At 36.9% G+C, this 18329-nt stretch overlaps 1 protein-coding gene across 2 annotated transcripts; it reads left to right on the top strand.

Moving 5' to 3' along the window:
• Positions 1 to 3803: 3803 nt before the first annotated feature.
• On the top strand, positions 3804 to 16088 carry LOC121319830 (ubiquitin carboxyl-terminal hydrolase 44-like). Of its 2 annotated transcripts, none has more exons than XM_041257687.1 (6): positions 3804 to 4813; positions 8560 to 10060; positions 12883 to 13081; positions 13883 to 13991; positions 14417 to 14622; positions 15180 to 16088. In XM_041257687.1, exons 2-6 carry the CDS (start codon positions 8621 to 8623, stop codon positions 15302 to 15304), a joined length of 2079 nt encoding a protein of 692 aa, XP_041113621.1. In that variant the 5' UTR covers positions 3804 to 4813; positions 8560 to 8620; the 3' UTR covers positions 15305 to 16088. The 2 variants fall into 2 exon arrangements, with proteins under 2 accessions (XP_041113621.1, XP_041113622.1); XM_041257688.1 differs by lacking the exon at positions 3804 to 4813 and adding an exon at positions 4869 to 5030.
• The last annotated feature ends 2241 nt before the right edge of the window (positions 16089 to 18329 follow it).

The following is an 18329-nucleotide window of genomic DNA, read 5'->3' as shown; positions in this document are numbered from 1 at the left end:
TACACATACATACATATATATATATATATATATATATATATATATATATATATATATATATATCATATATATATATATATATATATATATATATATAGCATGAATTTGCTTATATACAAGGGCTGTACGGTGTGTTTTATAAGGCTATTTTGTTATTGCAAAGGCAGCCAAGTGTATGCTATTCTTTAGAATTGGTAGCATTGCAGTTGCCACAGCAAATGTGTGGGAGGAATGAGTACAGATAACAATACATACCAAAGCACAAATATTACCATCACATTAAATATGATAGAACTGTCTTACTATTGCACACTGCCCTCTTATGGTAAAAATGTATACTGCACATTAAAAGTAAACACTGTACTGACATTAAGAAGGTTGCCACTGGCATATATCCTCTGCCATGTAAACACAAATATAACAAGAACAAGTAGATCAACATAACCTATGCCAGCTGTTTACACATGAAACATTAGATATACAGAATGATGTTTCCAATTGTGATGAAACCTGTTAAGGAACTTCTTTAGTTATTGTGTGTATTATAAAGTCATCATGTATAGAGGCTGTCAGTCTGTATGTCATTCTTCTGTGTTTAAACATTATCTAGGGAACTGTTTATCCAAATTGTGAGGAAGCTTGTTAGACCTTATTCAGAACAAGTGTATAATAATTTGGGAGTATATGGAAGCTGCATATCTGTTTGTGTTTGACCGCCTGCCTGTAGATATGTCACACTTCAATTTGTATGTATAACCAGAGAATCACTTTTCTAGGTGCCCACAGTGGTGGGGATGACGTGCTTTTTTGTAAGGTATCTGGGTAGTTACTTTACATGGTGTCTAACTGCACTGTAATTACAGTACAATTCACTTGCACATGTGTTAAATACAGTGTGTTCAACACAGTGTCATTACAAAAGACACCAGCAACTGACAACTTTCTTCATTTTGTAATTTGTTGCATGGTAACGGCACAATGTGTAATTACTGGGTTTCTACTGTGTAATACACTACTTAGATAAAGGCTCATCTGGTTGAGGTAACATTTGGTTTGGCAGCACAGCAAGCTCATTACCCTGCAAGGATACCTGAAGCTTAATAGAGTTTAGTGGGGGATGGAGGGGGGTGATGCTGGTATATCAGAATCACTGTTGAGCCCTCTTGAGGTGTCTTGGGTTAGTCAACAAAACAAAGAGAATGGAAGGTGCCCACTTGAAGACCCCAGAGATGTACCCTACTTAGCTCACTCCAGACAGTTGTGAACTGTGGTTGATCCCCGGAGCCAGCATTGCAGCCGTTGTGCTGATGTACTGGGGAGGCAAAATAAGCTGATCCCTGGAGCCAGCATTAGACCTCAACCATCAACACAAAGCAGAAGGATGGTAATGCAGATGGATCACATTAGTTTACTGTAAAGCTATGTCTTAGTTGGTGCTTATCTTGGTGAAACATCTACTCTCATGTAATGGAAATCACAATAATAACATCTTTATTTTTAAATAGCACCTTTCATAGTGGACCACCATCACAAAGCGCTTTACAGAGGTATGCTGTGAACTGTGCATTATGTGCAGAGTCACTTACAATAGGACATTGATTTAACATCTCATCTGCAGGATGGAGCACAAGTGACTTGCTCAGGGTCACACAGTGATTCAGTCACAGAGGTGGGATTTGAACTGATGACCTTCTGGTTACAATCCCTGGACTTTAACCACTGGACCACACTGCCTGCTGACTGTGGGACATACTTTCTCATTTGGATTTTCCAGAGTTCCAAGTAAGGTATTAACAGTATTAGTATTAATACTAGTATTAATAAGATGTTCTTTTTTGGTTTTCTGTGAATGTACTTCAGTAATTGTGTTGATTCTACACTAAATCTAATCGAGAAAAAATAAAATAAAATTGTGTTGGCATAGTATTCTTAACAGTAGGCTACTACTGAACATGGCCGTGTTTATTCATTGGCATATTGGAATTCCCCCATTGGTTCCTCAACTGGCGGCCCGCAGTCCGATTATTTATTTATTTATTTATCATCCCGGTCGACAACTACAACCGATTCGAAGTAAGCTTTCACAGCGGTAGTACGAGAATTCACTGTTTCGATGACGGGTGATTCAAACCTCTGCCCATAGCTTAATGTTAGTACCATATGAAAGAAATCTGCTAGGGAGCAATATCATAAAGGAATCACTATACCTACTTTTCTAACGAGAATTCATTTTCGCATGCGTGACAAACCTCTGCCCATTTAGCTTAAGTGTTAGTACCATATGAAAACAGCGGTAGGGAGTAATATATTTTCTTTAGTGAGGAGAAACTATCTGAATATTGTTACAAACACTGCTGCATATTAATTCGTCGGCAAAAAAAAAAAAATCCACGCCTGTGTCTAAAATGGCAAATGATCTGTGGTATTAACACAACATCAACAAAGTGTTGCTTCAGATTTGGCGAGTGAATCTGAGTCGGGGGATACAGATGCAGGTAATGTACATCACTCAGCTTCACACTTTCCAGACACTGGCCAAACTAGCAAGGTGAATGTTACGTATTTTCTGTTATGAGGAGAGTAATATAGCTATACAAAAACTAAAATTGTGTTGTTTTTTTTTTCTTTGGCAACGCCCCCTTTTCCACATTTATTTCTTGAACAGTTTATTTACGTTAAATTTGACAGTTTTCACTTGTGTGCACAGCTTAAAAAAACCCTCAGTAACACTATTTATGAAAACGTGTAATTTGCCACTTTGTTTATTCGAAGAAACTACAATGGCTGGGATACAAAAAAAAAAAAAAAAAAAAAGTGATGTCTTTTGCACTGTTTCTGGCTGAAATACACACACGAAAAATGTGTATAATTTTAAGTTTTGACATCCTTTGCTTTATAGTTCATTCAGTGGATCAAAACAAAGCCTTCACAACCTATTCGGGAATATTGCAGTTTTACATATAGTTTTAGAATAGTATTGGAAATCGTTTTAATTTCGTTAGATTTTGCAGGGAAATGTGCAGCATGTGATTGGAACATGAACGTGAAAGTAGTTTTTGTAGTCATCTAATTTAAATACGTTAACAATGTACTTTAGCTTAGGTATTGTATTAAGTTATATGATTGATTAACCTATTACGTTTGAAATGGTGATATGCAGTCTTTAGCTTTCCTGTTCAAAAACCTTTGCAATTAGTATACCCCTGATATAAAGAAAATTATAAGTATGATCCTAATAAAAAAACATATTTTCTGACTGTTTAAAACCTTTTTCTTCCACTGTTCACGGAAATCGTTGACTTACCTTTGTGAGTTCCCATGATCTTCCCGTCTTCTACAGATACAAAGTTTCCAGGATGAGGGTCTAAATACTAAAACAAAAAGCTCATTTTGGATGCCGGGTACCGTCACCTAAGTTTTTTTTAATCTTGCAAAACACCAGATTTGTGTCTCCAATTTGAAACGCTTGGGAAGTTGAGAGGGGCTGCTGTATGTTTGGCTTTATTGTAGAAATACATGGAAAAACAGCAATGCGGCCACCAGTAAATGCAGAAGAAACTGTGCCTGTCAAAAATCTTTTATTTGGGTTTAAAAAAAAACCTGTTTGGCAACAGTAAGAAATGTACCTACCGCACGCCTGTCAAAGATGGCACGTTGGATATGCACTTAAGTTTATTTTTTCCTCTGTTTACTGTCATGCTGTGTATTGAATTTAGACATTTTCATTTACATGTAAACACATTGGAGTCAGAACATGCATATTTAGACACCGTGCTACACTTTTAATTAGGCGCTTAATAAGATTCTTATACAACATAAATAAAGTGATCACTAGTTGAGTTTAGTAGTTAACTTGAATGCTCGCTGCGCAGTCATTTTCAGAACATTTTACAGTTTTAATAAAATTTAAATTACTAACATGCTGTTTTAATAGCATTACAGGGGATTTGTATAATTAATTTTTTGCAAGATGTCGTTTGAATATTGTCAGAAAAATAAGTTTCCTTTCTATTTTGATTATTAAATGGCAATCAGACATTGTATCATTGTTAGTAGTTATTTCTCATTTGTAAGTGTAGTGTTCAAAGTTCTGGTACTGGATGTAAAGTATGCCTTGAAAGTAGATTATCATGAAAATGTAAACAGCCCCTCACCAATACTCACATCTTGAGCACCCTGTGGCCCCCAAGGTTTGGACATTGCCTTATTTGGCCCGCCAGCGAATGTAATTGAGTACCCCTGCCCCTGACATCCAGTTTTGAAACGTCAGCTGGGAATACACTCGATGTATTGTAGCGATCTTGGTTAACGGAGGCAGACGCATCATCACACAGCTCCAGAGTGCTAGCTGACAGATTATCTTTCATCTCATTGTAATGCAGGCTAGATCAGGCTCAGGTAAAAAAATAAAAAATAACATAGTATATTAAAAAGTAAATCAACGACCGTATTTTAGTTACCGCATTAAGAACCACATGATTGCAAATATCAAAAAAGGTAATTGCAAATTTAAGTTACAAAAAAAAGGATTTTAGGCTGGAAGACATACCAACAGAGATAGCAATAGTCTTACCTTTCCGTTATTGGTCTATACCGCAAAAGTACTTAGCACATCATCGTTCGAAGACAAAAAACAAGGCAAATCACCCGTTACAAGGCACCCTTCACCCACTCCCAGTCTACTATTTGTGGGAGGAGAGCAATGACGTCACACACAATTTCTCTTGGCGACGTCATTGGAGGACGCTGAGTGCTCCACGCGACAGTCAATGTGAGCAGACAAGATGGCGACGGAGTGAGTGCCGTATCGTAGGTACGTTAGTGTTGTATATTCATTAAAATACAGAACACATAAAACAAATAAACAGAGTGCCACACCGAATGATTTAAACCTGTGTTACCAATCCAGGGTCCTCTATAGTGTGTCAAAACATTAATTTAGCTTTAGCTCTTGTGAGGAGACACCCTGTGGAGCCAGTGGGGTTTATAATCTCCACCACAGCATCTCCAGGCGGGCAGAGACTCTGGAGGTTTGTTGTGTTATCGTTGCCTTTCGAACTTTTCGTATTGGCGATATTGTGCAGTGTCTGTAGAGTAAATATAACTTATAACTCATAAGTATGCAGATCTTGTAAAGGAGCAAAACGTAGTCGCTCGTGTAGGGTTTCATATCCTGGAATCCTCTGACCTGATGGTTTTGGCAGTAGTAATATAGTAAACACTGTAAAGAAGCCCGTGGGAATTTGTAGCTCATGGGGTCAGTTTATGTGCCCATTGCGGCAGTAGAGAAATCCAGTTTTATCTTGGTATCAGTCGTTTACTATGGCGTTGTTTCAAGTTAAAGTTTGAGTTTTACGGTATTGTAAAGTTAGGATTTTAATTTTGTAATATGGTTTCTGATGCAAGCCAGAGTGATTGTTCAAATTACTGGGGAATTTCATTCTTCGCTATTTATAAAACTTTCCAGAGTTAAACATTAAATGACAAACTGTAGCATTTCCTTTTCTCTGTACTGCGCAGTTAAGTGTTTTGGGAGTTCTGCTGAGTTAGGGCATCTTGTTCTCAGCACGCAGTTGTAGTGGCTGGTCGGATTAATGCACTGTTACTGCAAGCCTGTGTCACCTCTACTACTCAATGTTTAATTAAACGCTGTTTTCTTTTATGCGTTATTTAACTCTACATGTTGTGGGTGGATGTAGTTCCTAATTAGAATTATGTTTTTATTCACTGCTTTAAAAACAAATAAACAGTCTACTCTGTACAGCAACAAGCCTTTATGTGAACAACTGGCACGATATAAAAGAGACATAAATAAGTTTAATTCATAATGAACAAAGTCAGTGATTTAGTGAAAAACTATTTGTTGCTATTTGTTAACTTTTTAGCACATGTTAGACATGTGCAGTGCCCTTGCTTTGAGTTGGGAGGGGCCTCTTATGCAATGCAAAAGTTTGTAACAACATAACAATGAAGGACATTTGGTAGGATCTCCTTTTGAATTTATAAAATATGCAGTGTTGTGTGCTTTGTAATAGGGAAAGAAGCCAGCAGACAGAGATTTAAGAATAAGTACAAAAAAAGTCACTTTGGAAATGCAGTCCGAAATCATTCTTTTCACTGCACTGGCAAAATGTCTGCACATATACTGTAATGAGATGAAGGTTAGACTATAAAAATGTTGAAGAGGGAAACATGTTTTAAATAAACCGTTTATTGGGTTAGACCCAAAGTTCAATTGAGACTTTAGGCTTCATGCTTCTGTTAATGCTCTGAAAGCCATTCATCACTGCTTTTTTGTCGTAGAATTTGTGCGTGGCAGCAGCATCAACAAACAAAAGCCATTCCTTAATTCTTTCTGGTACAGCCCCTTGAGACAAATCCAAGATCCCCCACAATTGTTAACAAAGCTGCAGGCTTCAATGATTAGCTTAGTTGTGCAAAACAAGGCGGTCTGTTAAACTCAGCTGAAAATGTGTATCTATTTATTTATTTATTTATATAATTTATTTATTTACCAGATTCTGCCGAGTCACTGCCAGGTGGTGTAAAGTTGTCAAGTCAAAAGTGTGGTGGTGGGAGGGGTGCAGGGGCCAAATTACAGACATTATTGTTGAGGGAATTTTTTTTATATTTGGTAGATGGATTACGTTTACAAGCTTAACATTCAAAGGTAGACCGCAGCACACAGTCACAGTAAAGAATCAAGACAAGCAGTTAACATACAGGATGTTTTATTTAAATTTACCCAATAGTAAATTAGAAAAATGAAATTAGAAACTTAGAAGCTCCTGAAGCCTTTAACTTGAGCTATGCTCGATAATGTGATATACAAGGCACGTCACATTGTGCAGACAGCCGCCTCAGTGAAGTGTGGACTATGCAATAGTCATTGTTGCATTTCTTCCACTTTGTTCTCAGTTAACATGGTTTTTGTACGCACCTTTTTTAGGTTTTGGACAGAACCAGTCTTCTCCCATTTCTGCACTAACTTATGAATAGCTAGCTTTGATGGTGGCTCCCCATATTCCTCAACAGGATATTTTTCTTTCATTAATTCTGTGCACATTTTGGATGATTTTGTTTCAGTATATGTTTCAACCAAAACAAAAACACATTGCTTGATATTTAATGCCATTAACTTAACAGTAAAAAAAAAAAAAAAAAAAAAAACGCAAGTCACATACTCTTTTACAGCTCGCACTCAACTGATGTGATTCGTCTTATCACAGCTCCCATATGGCAGTCAAGGTCAGAGCTGTCACAGGACTATTGTTAGATTCCCATCTATTCATTTACATCTTGAAAAGGAAATCTAATATTCTAATTTAATTATACAAATTTATTACTGGGTAAACTTTTAAATAAAACACCCTGTATTTAATAACTGGTGAAGTACAATTCAAAGCTGTTGCAGTATGTCCACTGTTTTGTCATTTAAAATATTTTCACAAAATAAATATTCAACTTTATAGCTGCATGCAGTGTTCAGTGCAAAAACACATTTATGGGTGAAAAACTTTCAAATAAAAGTTGCTACATTTAAAAAAAAATACATAAACACAAGAAATTTCCGGTCCACTAAAATAAAGGGCTATACATAATCTCTACAAGTAAGAAATTGCTGTTTCCAGTGGTAAAACACAACACAAAATAATAAATTAACATCCAAAGTAGTGTTGTAGCAAAGTGTTCAATAACCATTCATGAGTTACGACCTCTTGCATTGTCAAAATAAATGAATAAATAAAATGTTTTAAAAAAATTCAAAATGTGGATTGTAGCGTAACAGGAAAGCGTAATCAATCAGAGAGCTGAGTCTATATCATCTCGCCGCCAAACTTCATGTCTTCATTATCTGAACTGAAGATAACCCTAGCCCTAATCCCGAACCATTCAATGCATAGAGCAACTACTTATAGGCAGTTTTTTCCCCTCAGGCATTATTTGCACATAGTTATTAAAAGCCAGAAATGAATGGTGAAAATTTGACTGACGTTGATTCAACAGAATCCGGTATTTTTCTGCTAGGTGACACATTGGCCATGTAATAAAGCTACAAAATCAGTAACTTGGAATAGTAGCAGCAGTTGTTCTAAAAGTCTGTTTTCAAATGGCAAAATCTGTGGCTTGCTTCAACACATTGTGGAAGGTAATAATTACAATAAATAATGCAATGGGCGTGCAAACCTTTTTGAAGGTTAAATAGCTAACAGAAAAATATCGGATTAAGTCACTCTGAAAATGTTAGTTTATGAATTTAGGAACAAAAATAATCTGTGCATGTGTGTAACTACAGTACACATTAACTAGAAACACAGCTGTAAGCTTGTTACAGTATAGAAACTCTTCTGGAAATATAGCCACATAAATTATACATATTACTGTGAAGTAGTGAATTCTTGCTATAAATCAAAGTGGTGCCCCTATGTGAAACAATTGTTGTTGTAAAAATTAAAGTGTAAATTAATTCCTAAAACAGACTGGAGAAAAAGAGGCATGCATGCAGAATAAATAAAGGAAAAAGTGAAGAAAATAAAAGATGTTTTTTCTCTAATTTAGGTTAAGATGCGTCGGGGTGAGCCTCAACTCGCCTTATTGAGAACAGAGATCTGAAACAGATATGGATAAATGTAAACATGTTGGACGGCTACGACTTGCCCAGGACCACTCGATTCTGAACCCGCAGAAATGGCACTGTGTAGACTGTAACACCACAGAGTCGGTGTGGGCCTGCCTCAGCTGCTCACACGTGGCCTGTGGACGCTACATTGAGGAACATGCGATCAAGCACTTTCAGGAAAAGAAGCACCCCGTGGCGCTAGAGGTGAATGAGCTGTACGTTTTCTGCTACTTGTGTGACGACTATGTGCTGAATGACAATGCCACGGGAGACCTCAAGTTGCTACGCAGCACGCTAAGTGCCATCAAGAGCCAGAACTATGAGTGCACCACTCGCAGCGGCCGAACTCTACGTTCCATGGCCAGTGAAGACATCTCTGCAGGCAGTGTGCAGGAGCTGCTGTGGGATGAGGACCGTATGTTCACAGCGCTCTGGCACCGGAGACGCTCCCTAATGGGCCGTGTCTTCCGCTCTTGGTTCGAGCTGACAGAAGGAGGCAAGCGGCGGACAGAGGAGGAGAGACTCAGGGAAGAGGCAGAGATAAGGAGGACAAAGACCCGGGAGAGGAGGCAGGAGCTGAAGCGTCGGCTGAAGGAGGAGCTGGAAAGCACCCCTCCGAGGAAGAGCTACCGCCTGAAGGAGCAGAGCCAAACAAGCACTCCCACAATGAATGTAAGGGGAGTTTTGCCCAAGACATTTAGCAGGATTCCAGTGCCACCACAGCAACAAGCAGTAAGAAGAAAAGTATCAACAGCAATTCATAAGCAAAGGAAGATATGCACAGGGGAAAAAAAAACAACCACATCCACCTCGCTCAAAGCAGGCAAGTTAAAGTCTGGAGACTCTCCCATCAAACGGAGGCCCACAGTAACCCCTGGTGTGACAGGCCTGCGCAATTTGGGCAACACCTGCTATATGAACTCTATCCTGCAAGTGCTGAGCCACCTGCACATCTTCCGCGAGTGCTTCCTGCAGCTTGACCTCAACCAAGCCCTGGAGCTGCTTGCCAGCGCTGCCAATGGCAGTGCTCACAAACCCTCATCCCCCATCTTAAAGAGGAGGAACTTATCAGCAGGCCTGAGCGGAGGAGCCTCACGTACGAGGAGCATGGAGCTTATCCAGCCCAAGGAGCCCAGCTCCAAACACATTTCCCTGTGCCATGAACTGCACACCCTTTTCCAGGTGATGTGGTCAGGGAAGTGGGCTCTGGTGTCCCCCTTCGCCATGCTCCACTCGGTGTGGAGGCTTATCCCAGCCTTTAGGGGCTATGCCCAACAGGATGCTCAGGAGTTCCTCTGTGAGCTTTTGGATAAAGTGCAGCGGGAACTGGAGACCACGGGCACTGTACAGCCTGCCCACATGCCTGCCTCACAGAGGAAGCTTATCAAACAGGTCCTGAATGTTATCAACACTATATTTCATGGGCAGCTTCTCAGTCAGGTAGGTTGTAAGGGTTGAAATATTTCTTAATGATACCTTGTGCATAAATATATATGCATATTTTTTTAAATAAAAATTAACAGTACAGGTAAATTTTCTTTCTCTGATAACTTCAAACAATCATTGGGATCTGTACACATATTGATAGTCACTTTTCTTATTACTTACAAATTAATTATTCTTGTATCATTTTATACTTGATCACATTGCCCTTTTCAATATTCTGTAGTGATTGTCATTACTATGGTTGTATTTGGCAACAAATGCATATTTTTTGTTTTATGAGTTGAATACTGGAGATGGATATAGATGGCCAGAAAGCAGTGATATTATTGGCACAAAGAGATAGTAGTAGAAAGCCTAGGTCAGAATTCCATTGCAGCTATGGAATTGTGTTACAGTAAAAGATGTGTAAAAGCAGGACCCACATTTGGGCTATCCAGGTAAAAACACATTTCTTCTTTAAAATATAAGTTATACATATGCAGTGTCCTTGAGAAATTGCTTCCAAGTTATTATTTTCATTGTTTAAACTGACAGATGAGGAGGTTTCAATAACTTTCACTCATTCAGGCTAGAAGACATGTTAAACTTGCACTAACAAATGTTATCTGGGCAGACTTGTTTCTGCCTAGTGTAAGTGCATTGTAGCACTTCTTTACCCCCCCCCCCCCCCCCACCCACACACACACTTTGAAAAAATAATTAAATTAAATAAAGCAGAAGTTACAGGAGAGTAGGTGGTCCAAAACCTGCCTTGAAATAGATACGTTTCTTATCCCCTGTTTTCTAGAGAAGTAGAACCTTTGGAGCTGATTTGTATATCCCCGCCCTCCCCTCTTTGTGGGCTCTATCTTGGGTTTAGCCCCCATGGGATATATTCATTCAGCTTACAGGATGCTGCAGTTTGAGTGAAACCCAGCCTGAATCTGCAAAACCACAAGTTAACATGGAGGGATTTAGTATCTTGTTAACAACTGAGTGCAGGAGAGCATAGCACACAATAGCCTAAATTATTTTAGTTTTTAAGGTTACTAAAGTATTACATTCATTCAATAAAGTACTTGACAGCAGCATTCAATTAAAAACAAACAAACAAACAAAAACAGAAACTATGGCTGTAACTCAAGGCACAGTCATACTGGGTTTTCAAAGCCTAAAACATTTTGACAAAGCACATTTCTTCAATCATTTGTATTTACTCTTTCTATGTGAAAAGGGTTTCCTTTTTTGTGTTGTACACATTTTTCTCATTAAAGTCTAGAAGCTGTTGTGTTTAGAAAGGATTGAATCAACATGTCTTTTCTGTGGTTGCTTTGTGGTTGCATTTTTATTTTCAAGTTATTATGACGTACTGGAAACATCTGCAATTTAGGCTTTTTTAAAGTTTTTATATGAGGGCTGTGTGCTCATTTGGGAAATATAAGCCAAGGGCTTGCCACAGTAGTTAAAAAAAAAAATATCTTCCTAGTAACGATTTTTGCAATGGGATTATTTTTTGTGCTGCAGATTGTAAATGTGTTAAATTTAAGGACTTAAATCAATACGTTGGCAAGATAGCAGTCAACAGTAAAATAACAGATTTTTCATCATAAATATATATATATATATATATATATATATATATATATATATATATATATATATATATATATATATATATATATATATATATATAAAACTAACTTATTTTTCTTGGGTGAATGTAGGTATCCAAATAGAAATTATTTGTGGATAATTTATTTATTCGTGTCCATTTTTGGGGGGATCAACTTTACCTTTGTTTTTCTACCCAATTTGAAATGTCCAATTATGCACTTGAAACACGCTTGCATGATTCACTCTGCACTTCAACCATGCTTTCATTAGTCACCCTGCACTCCAAGAGGCAATCATTTTACTAGGTGAGGCACTGGGGACCCCAGGTTGATTTTATATATCTTTTTGTTGTACTAAAAAACTTCTCGACAAATCAGTATCACTAGTGTTTAATTTTACTTTGGAATATGCTAAGTAATGATAAATAAAGCCTATCTGGATTTCCTGTTACTCTGGTTTGCAGCGCCAGTATATATGGGCTGTTTCCATATCCAGTTACAAAATGTTTATTTGCAAATGAATACAAAGTAGATTCCCGCCATAAAAGAAAATACTTTTATAGAGAGGTCTGCATGTCATTTTGATTTATTGATGGTTTACAGAAGCATTTGCTGCTTTGACACTGCAAAGCAATTATTTACAAAAGCAGTTTAATAGTTGTCACTACTTATTGACCCACAAAAATGTAATTGATTTTGAAGCTACCTTTCAGGGTACCATTTCTCCAGAGTAAATTGAAATGTATGTTGTTTTTTTCATGGAAATATGCCATTCCAAATTGTTTTATAGAAATAGATGCTGATGTCTTTTCACTAGTTATGTTATTAGATTCTCCCATTATGCAGCAGATCAATGTAGTAGGGATGAATATGGCTTGCACACCACATAGTTTCACAAAAAAGAAGCAAGTGTTTCTTAGCAGTTTTGGTACACATTGGGTGGTTTTAAAAGGAAATGTGGTTATATGGGTCAACTAATAGCAAAATTACTACAATACAGAATAGATTAAAAGAGGGCTAGTATTTATATTGGATCGCTGTTTGTGTATTAAAATGGACAGGTTGTATGTGCAACAAAGATCAAAGGAAACCGCTCATCTGTCAATCCTGGATGAAACGGGAGACTAGAAGAATACTGGTAACTCTTCTGTAGGCTATTCCGAGGTAAAGTAAATGCCAACCATTTAAGAAATGCACTAAGTGTAACCTGTTTTCCTTTGACAGGTTACCTGCCTTGCCTGTGACAATAAATCCAATACCGTAGAGCCATTCTGGGACTTGTCACTGGAATTCCCTGAAAGGTACCACTGCTACGGAAAAGAAACTGCCTCGCAGTATCCCTGCCTGCTGACAGAAATGTTAGCAAAGTTCACAGAGACAGAAGCCTTGGAAGGGAAGATATATGCATGTGATCAGTGCAACAGTGAGTAAAGGCAGTATGTATGAAATATCACATATGCCCACTTGGCGCAGATTCAAAGTTACCTGTTTGTGAATCTAGAGTAACAGTTCTAGATTTGTTACTCCAGCCCAGTAGCTAATATATATTCTGATGATGAATACATAATATGCGCAAATAACCATTTTTCATAGTTTTACAGGGAATGTATTAATACACCACCACCACCACCAACTCCCAACATTTAATAAATCCCCATTGTGTGTGTATGTTACAATGGGAGGAAGGCACATCATTTAAATTGTGTTTTTTATTGTATTAAATTGACTTTAACCCCTGAGTTAAAGCTTTGTGAAGCTCCCCCCCCCCACTACCACATAGTTTAATTTGGTAGTTACAAGATATTTTGATTAAGCTTGTTCTTTAGTATAGTAACTACAGAACCTTATGGTCTTTCAGTTCAGATTGTTTTACTGCCATTATTTCTTTCAGATTACATATTGTTCTGAATCTTTACTCACACAGCACTGTCTGATAAGTAATGTGGACTTTGACTAAAGATATATGGGTGTGTTTTACCCTCATTATGCAGATCCAATTTTTTTTTTTTTTTAACAAACTTACAAACAGTAGACTAAACAGAGAGAGTTTAATAGACCGGCTTTAGGAAGAAAGAAAATACTATTCCTTTTAATGCTGCCTGTATTCACAACAATATATTGTCAAGAACAGGACACTGAGCTACTCATGAACAGTAAGACACGATTACAGTTATCATGTGGTAAGATACAGTAACTTACCTTTTTCTCCCCTCGTGTTTTTAAGGTAAGCGCAGGAGATTTTCTTCTAAACCAGTCATCCTTTTGGAAGCTCAGAAACAGCTCATGGTCCACAAACTGCCTCAGGTCTTGAGACTGCACCTTAAACGTTTTAGGTAACACCTACTAAGGCCTCCAAATGTTTGCAATGATGATTAAGTACAGGTGCAGTCGCTTTTTGTGTTTCTCACATTAAACATGCCATATGGGAACACAGTAATGCAATAACAAAATGTTGAAGCCCATAAATGCATTTTATTTTTACTGCATTGCTGTATTTCCCATGGTTTGTCCTATGTCAGTACGAAAACTGTAGGTGTCATTCAAGGATATCGCCTGAGTGACTATGCCAGGCCTTTACAGTAGTCTGCCAAGGAGTTGTAATAATACTTGAAATCATCTTTGAGAAAATCATTAGAATATTGCGTTATTCATTTGTTTTGATTGTAGCTTTGTACAGTGCTAGTTGTGATGATGCATACTTGTAGTGGTCTCAGTGAGTGCTTTAAAGTTTACCCTATTCACAATCTATGTCATTCAGGTGGTCTGGTCGCAATCATCGTGAGAAAATTGGAGTCCATGTCAGCTTTGATCAGATACTGAACATGGAGCCCTACTGCTGTAGGGATTCCACAGGGACCCTCAGGCCAGACTCTTTCATATATGACTTGTCTGCTGTAGTGATGCATCATGGAAAGGGATTTGGCTCGGGACACTACACTTCGTATTGCTATAATACAGAAGGAGGTAGGCAAGAATTATTACTGCTTGAAGTACAATAATTTTTTGTTATTTTTTCTCCTTTTTAAAAGCATATAGATGAAGTAGGCAGAAATAAATATCATCAGGAAAAACAGGTGCTGTTTGTTTTCATAGCTTCATTGCACTGCCAAATTGTAATTTGCTTTTAGCAGGAAACCATTACAGCACTAAACATTATCATAAAGTAAATGTGTCTTCAATGAAATTGCTTTTTTGCATTTAAATACCACTCCATCAGTTAAGTTATAGACTTTTGCCTGCATCACATAATATATCTCAAACTGTCTCAGGGCTGTGCCTTGAATAGTTGACTATCCTTATGAATCTTGTGTAGATAGAGATTATATATACAAACAGACTGCTTGCCTGCTTTTTAATCAATTAAACAAATTAATGTACAGACCAGAGGTAGTTTATAGACATGGATATCATGTACCAATGTATTGAGAGGATTAAACACTCCTTATTTATTTTTAATTTAGCCTGAAATTATAGGGTTAATGACCTTGCAATAAATTTGATTCAAAATCCCTTTCCTGCAGGGTTCTGGGTGCATTGTAATGATTCCAAGTTAAACATCTGCACTGTGGAGGAAGTGTGTAAGGCACAGGCCTACATACTCTTTTATACCCAGCGTGTTTCTCAGGAGAAAGGACCATCTCTTTAAACAATGCCTCACCAGAGCAATCATCCAGCAGCTGAACACCAGCATGGCATTGAAAAGGGTAACCCTTCACATAAAACATCAGCACATCCAAAGACATTTAGTCTTTGTACACTGTTTAGACTTTTCTTTGTGAATATGAAGTATGGACACAAAGTATTGAATACAATACTAGTTTAAGGTTCCTTCTTTTGTGAATTAGTGTACATTTTGTTTATAATGTTTTGTAATACAATGTTTGTAAATGCATTTTTTAAGAGTAAGTGTATATACAGCTGTAATTGAATTACATTGATAAAAATAACTCGGCTGCATGTATGAGGCAACTGCTCAAGCATTTTAAACAAGGTGAACTGCCATAAGGAAATTATTGTAGTCTGTTGTGCTATGATCTTTCAGAAGGAATTAGTTTCATAATTATTTCATGAGAATAAATACATATTTAGATACTTGCCTTTCAACTGAACAATCTCAGTTACTGTGCACTTCTTGTACTGACACAACCATAGAATATAAGTTATGTTTTAATAGTCCCTTATAGAATGTACATGGAGTAATTGATAATATTAGATAACAATGAAGTTAGAATTTTCTTCATTATGGGGTTGGGGGGGGTGGCAAATAATCTTTTGTGACTAGTTCAGTACCCAGTCAAAATAGAAGGAAGGCCTGCATTTAGTCCTGGCTTTGGATGTTTTCTCAGAACAGGTCTGAAATATTTTAATTTTATTCCTTTTCTGCTTAATGTCCAATATATTTGACATTAAGAAAATAGGCATTAAATGAGGATGGGAACATACCCATTTTTTTTTTTGGGGGGGGGGGGGGGGGGGGGGGTATCAACATTTGCATTTGCATATTGGGATAAAAATGCTTTAGCATCACAGACTTAGCTGTAATCATTTTTTAAACACAAAGTATTCCCTTTATTATTAATATAATACATTTTTTGGGGGAACCAAAGTTCTTGGTAATGCAACATAAAATCAGTTCTGAGAGGTAGTTTAGTAATGCAAGTGTCTTGATGTACATTTGTAGATGTAAATTCATGTTTGTTTTGCTGTCTTGATATGCCCTTCAGGGAAAGTGGTGTACTGATCTATTAAGGAGATTGCAGTGCACGAATGCACAGGGCTTGCCAGGTATTCAGATTGGTCTTTGACCTTCCAGGATTGCTTTTTTATTCTCTTCAAAGAAGCTTGTTAATTGCAAAACAGAGCAGTTTTCTGACTGAAAGCTCTGAATCAAAATGTCATCACCTATCCATTTTAAATGTTTTATAGATAAGCAATTTAAACCGTTTTTTGGGTTTTTTTGTGTTTTTCACTGTATTAATCTGAAATCTGTATTGCAACCTTGCATTCAGCCTTGGTGCAGCCTTAACTAAAATTAGGTAAAATGAGAACAGGCCATTGGATAATTTTAATTCAAAACACTGTCAGAATACTATTGAAAATGTGACCATGTTTTGCAATTTATATTGTTCTAATTTGGAATACCAAAAGATCTTAAAGGGATGCCAGAATCTGAATGTTTAGCAAACCCCTTCTGGAAACATTTAGCATGTAAAGGCCTCTTCTGAGATAACCAGCTAAACATTTTGGCTTCTACTTTTCTAGTCATATTTAAAATTGGCAAAATAGTCGAGTACAGCACAGTTGCAATGAATATTTTTTGTTTTAAGATGTTTGTAAAAATTCAGTGTTCTGTAGTATATTTTGGGGTTTTTTTTTCTAATGTAAATCTTTGGAAGTAATACTATGCAAATTGTTACCTCAATTTTAGATAACTTTACCTCAATAAACTGAGAATGTTTTTACAAAAGAAAAAAAAAAGTTATTTGCATTCTATCTCATTTTATTTTGTTTCTATCAATACCAGACATTCGTGTTCCATGGTTACTGTAGCATTCTTGTGCCTAGGCAATTGTTCTTTTTAAAATACTTTTAAATGGGACTTACAGGTAATATGTAGTTTATTTACATAATGTATACACTTGCTTAATATATGTAAGTTATTAAGTAAGCAAATAAGAATAAAAAGTTATGATAGGTGTTACAAACTCCTAAAGGGACATGGTGTGAATTTAAAAAAAAAAAAAAAGGTTAGTATCTGGTGAGCACAGGTGTGCTTAATACTTTTATTAAAAGATTTTATCTTTTGTAATTTCTGTCTTTGCAATACTATCATTTCGAAAGATGAGGCATCATTTTGCATTGCAGTTGCACCCACTTTCTGAAAACAAAAGCACAATCGGGCTCGATCATCAATGCGTCGGTCCCAATCACTCGCACTACTCAATTTACCCCTGATCACAAAGACTTTCATTGTGTAAAATAGCTTTCTCTTGCGAATTTGTCTTCAGGAGCTATGAACTGTTTGATGTAACCTACTGTATAATGTAAAGGGCATATATGTGCATTTTTCTTAATTATCTTGATTTATCATGAAGTTCTGAAAAATGACTCAATTACCCCTTTTGTGTTTGCTTTTTGTAACTGGGTGAAATGTTCCAGACAGTAAGAGAATACAAATGGGTGCCAGTTTTTATATCAGTTACTCAACCAATTACAAAACATTCATGACCCATTTAAACTACAGTACTTGGATGTGAGATTCATATACATACTGTATTATATTGAACATGGGTATGACATCACAATCTTATTCCATCAGAATAGCAGTAGTCATGGACAAACCGGTATCAACTTAAATGATGCGCATGGACTTTGTGACCATGCCTCATTTTCAGTTACTTATTCATTATTCTGGCTCAGATTGTAAACAAACGGTAGTGTAGTTTGTTACCATCTTTAGTTTTCAAATTCAAATCAATTCTGCAGTAGTGAGACTGTCTATAGATACTCAACTGTTTTCACACCAAGTTAATACTTGCATGAGAGATCATCTGTTTATCTTCACACATGAGGAAATTTGAAACAAGGCTTCATGTAATTCTGACTGCTGCTCCCAAAAGTAGTTCTGGTACAAAATTAATTATAGTGGGAGTAAAAAAAACTAACAAATA

The sequence above is a fragment of the Polyodon spathula genome, chromosome 8, assembly GCF_017654505.1.
Source record: "Polyodon spathula isolate WHYD16114869_AA chromosome 8, ASM1765450v1, whole genome shotgun sequence".
NCBI lineage: Eukaryota > Metazoa > Chordata > Actinopteri > Acipenseriformes > Polyodontidae > Polyodon > Polyodon spathula.
This window is presented reverse-complemented; position numbering and strand designations above follow the sequence as displayed.

Excerpts from the sequence above, each read along its gene's own strand:
- LOC121319830 (XM_041257687.1), top strand. The coding sequence starts at position 8,621 with ATGGATAAATGTAAACATGTTGGACGGCTACGACTTGCCCAGGACCAC. Across the intron at positions 13,992-14,416 it reads CTGCACCTTAAACGTTTTAG|GTGGTCTGGTCGCAATCATC; the intron begins GTAACACCTACT and ends TATGTCATTCAG. Across the intron at positions 14,623-15,179 it reads TTGCTATAATACAGAAGGAG|GGTTCTGGGTGCATTGTAAT; the intron begins GTAGGCAAGAAT and ends CCTTTCCTGCAG.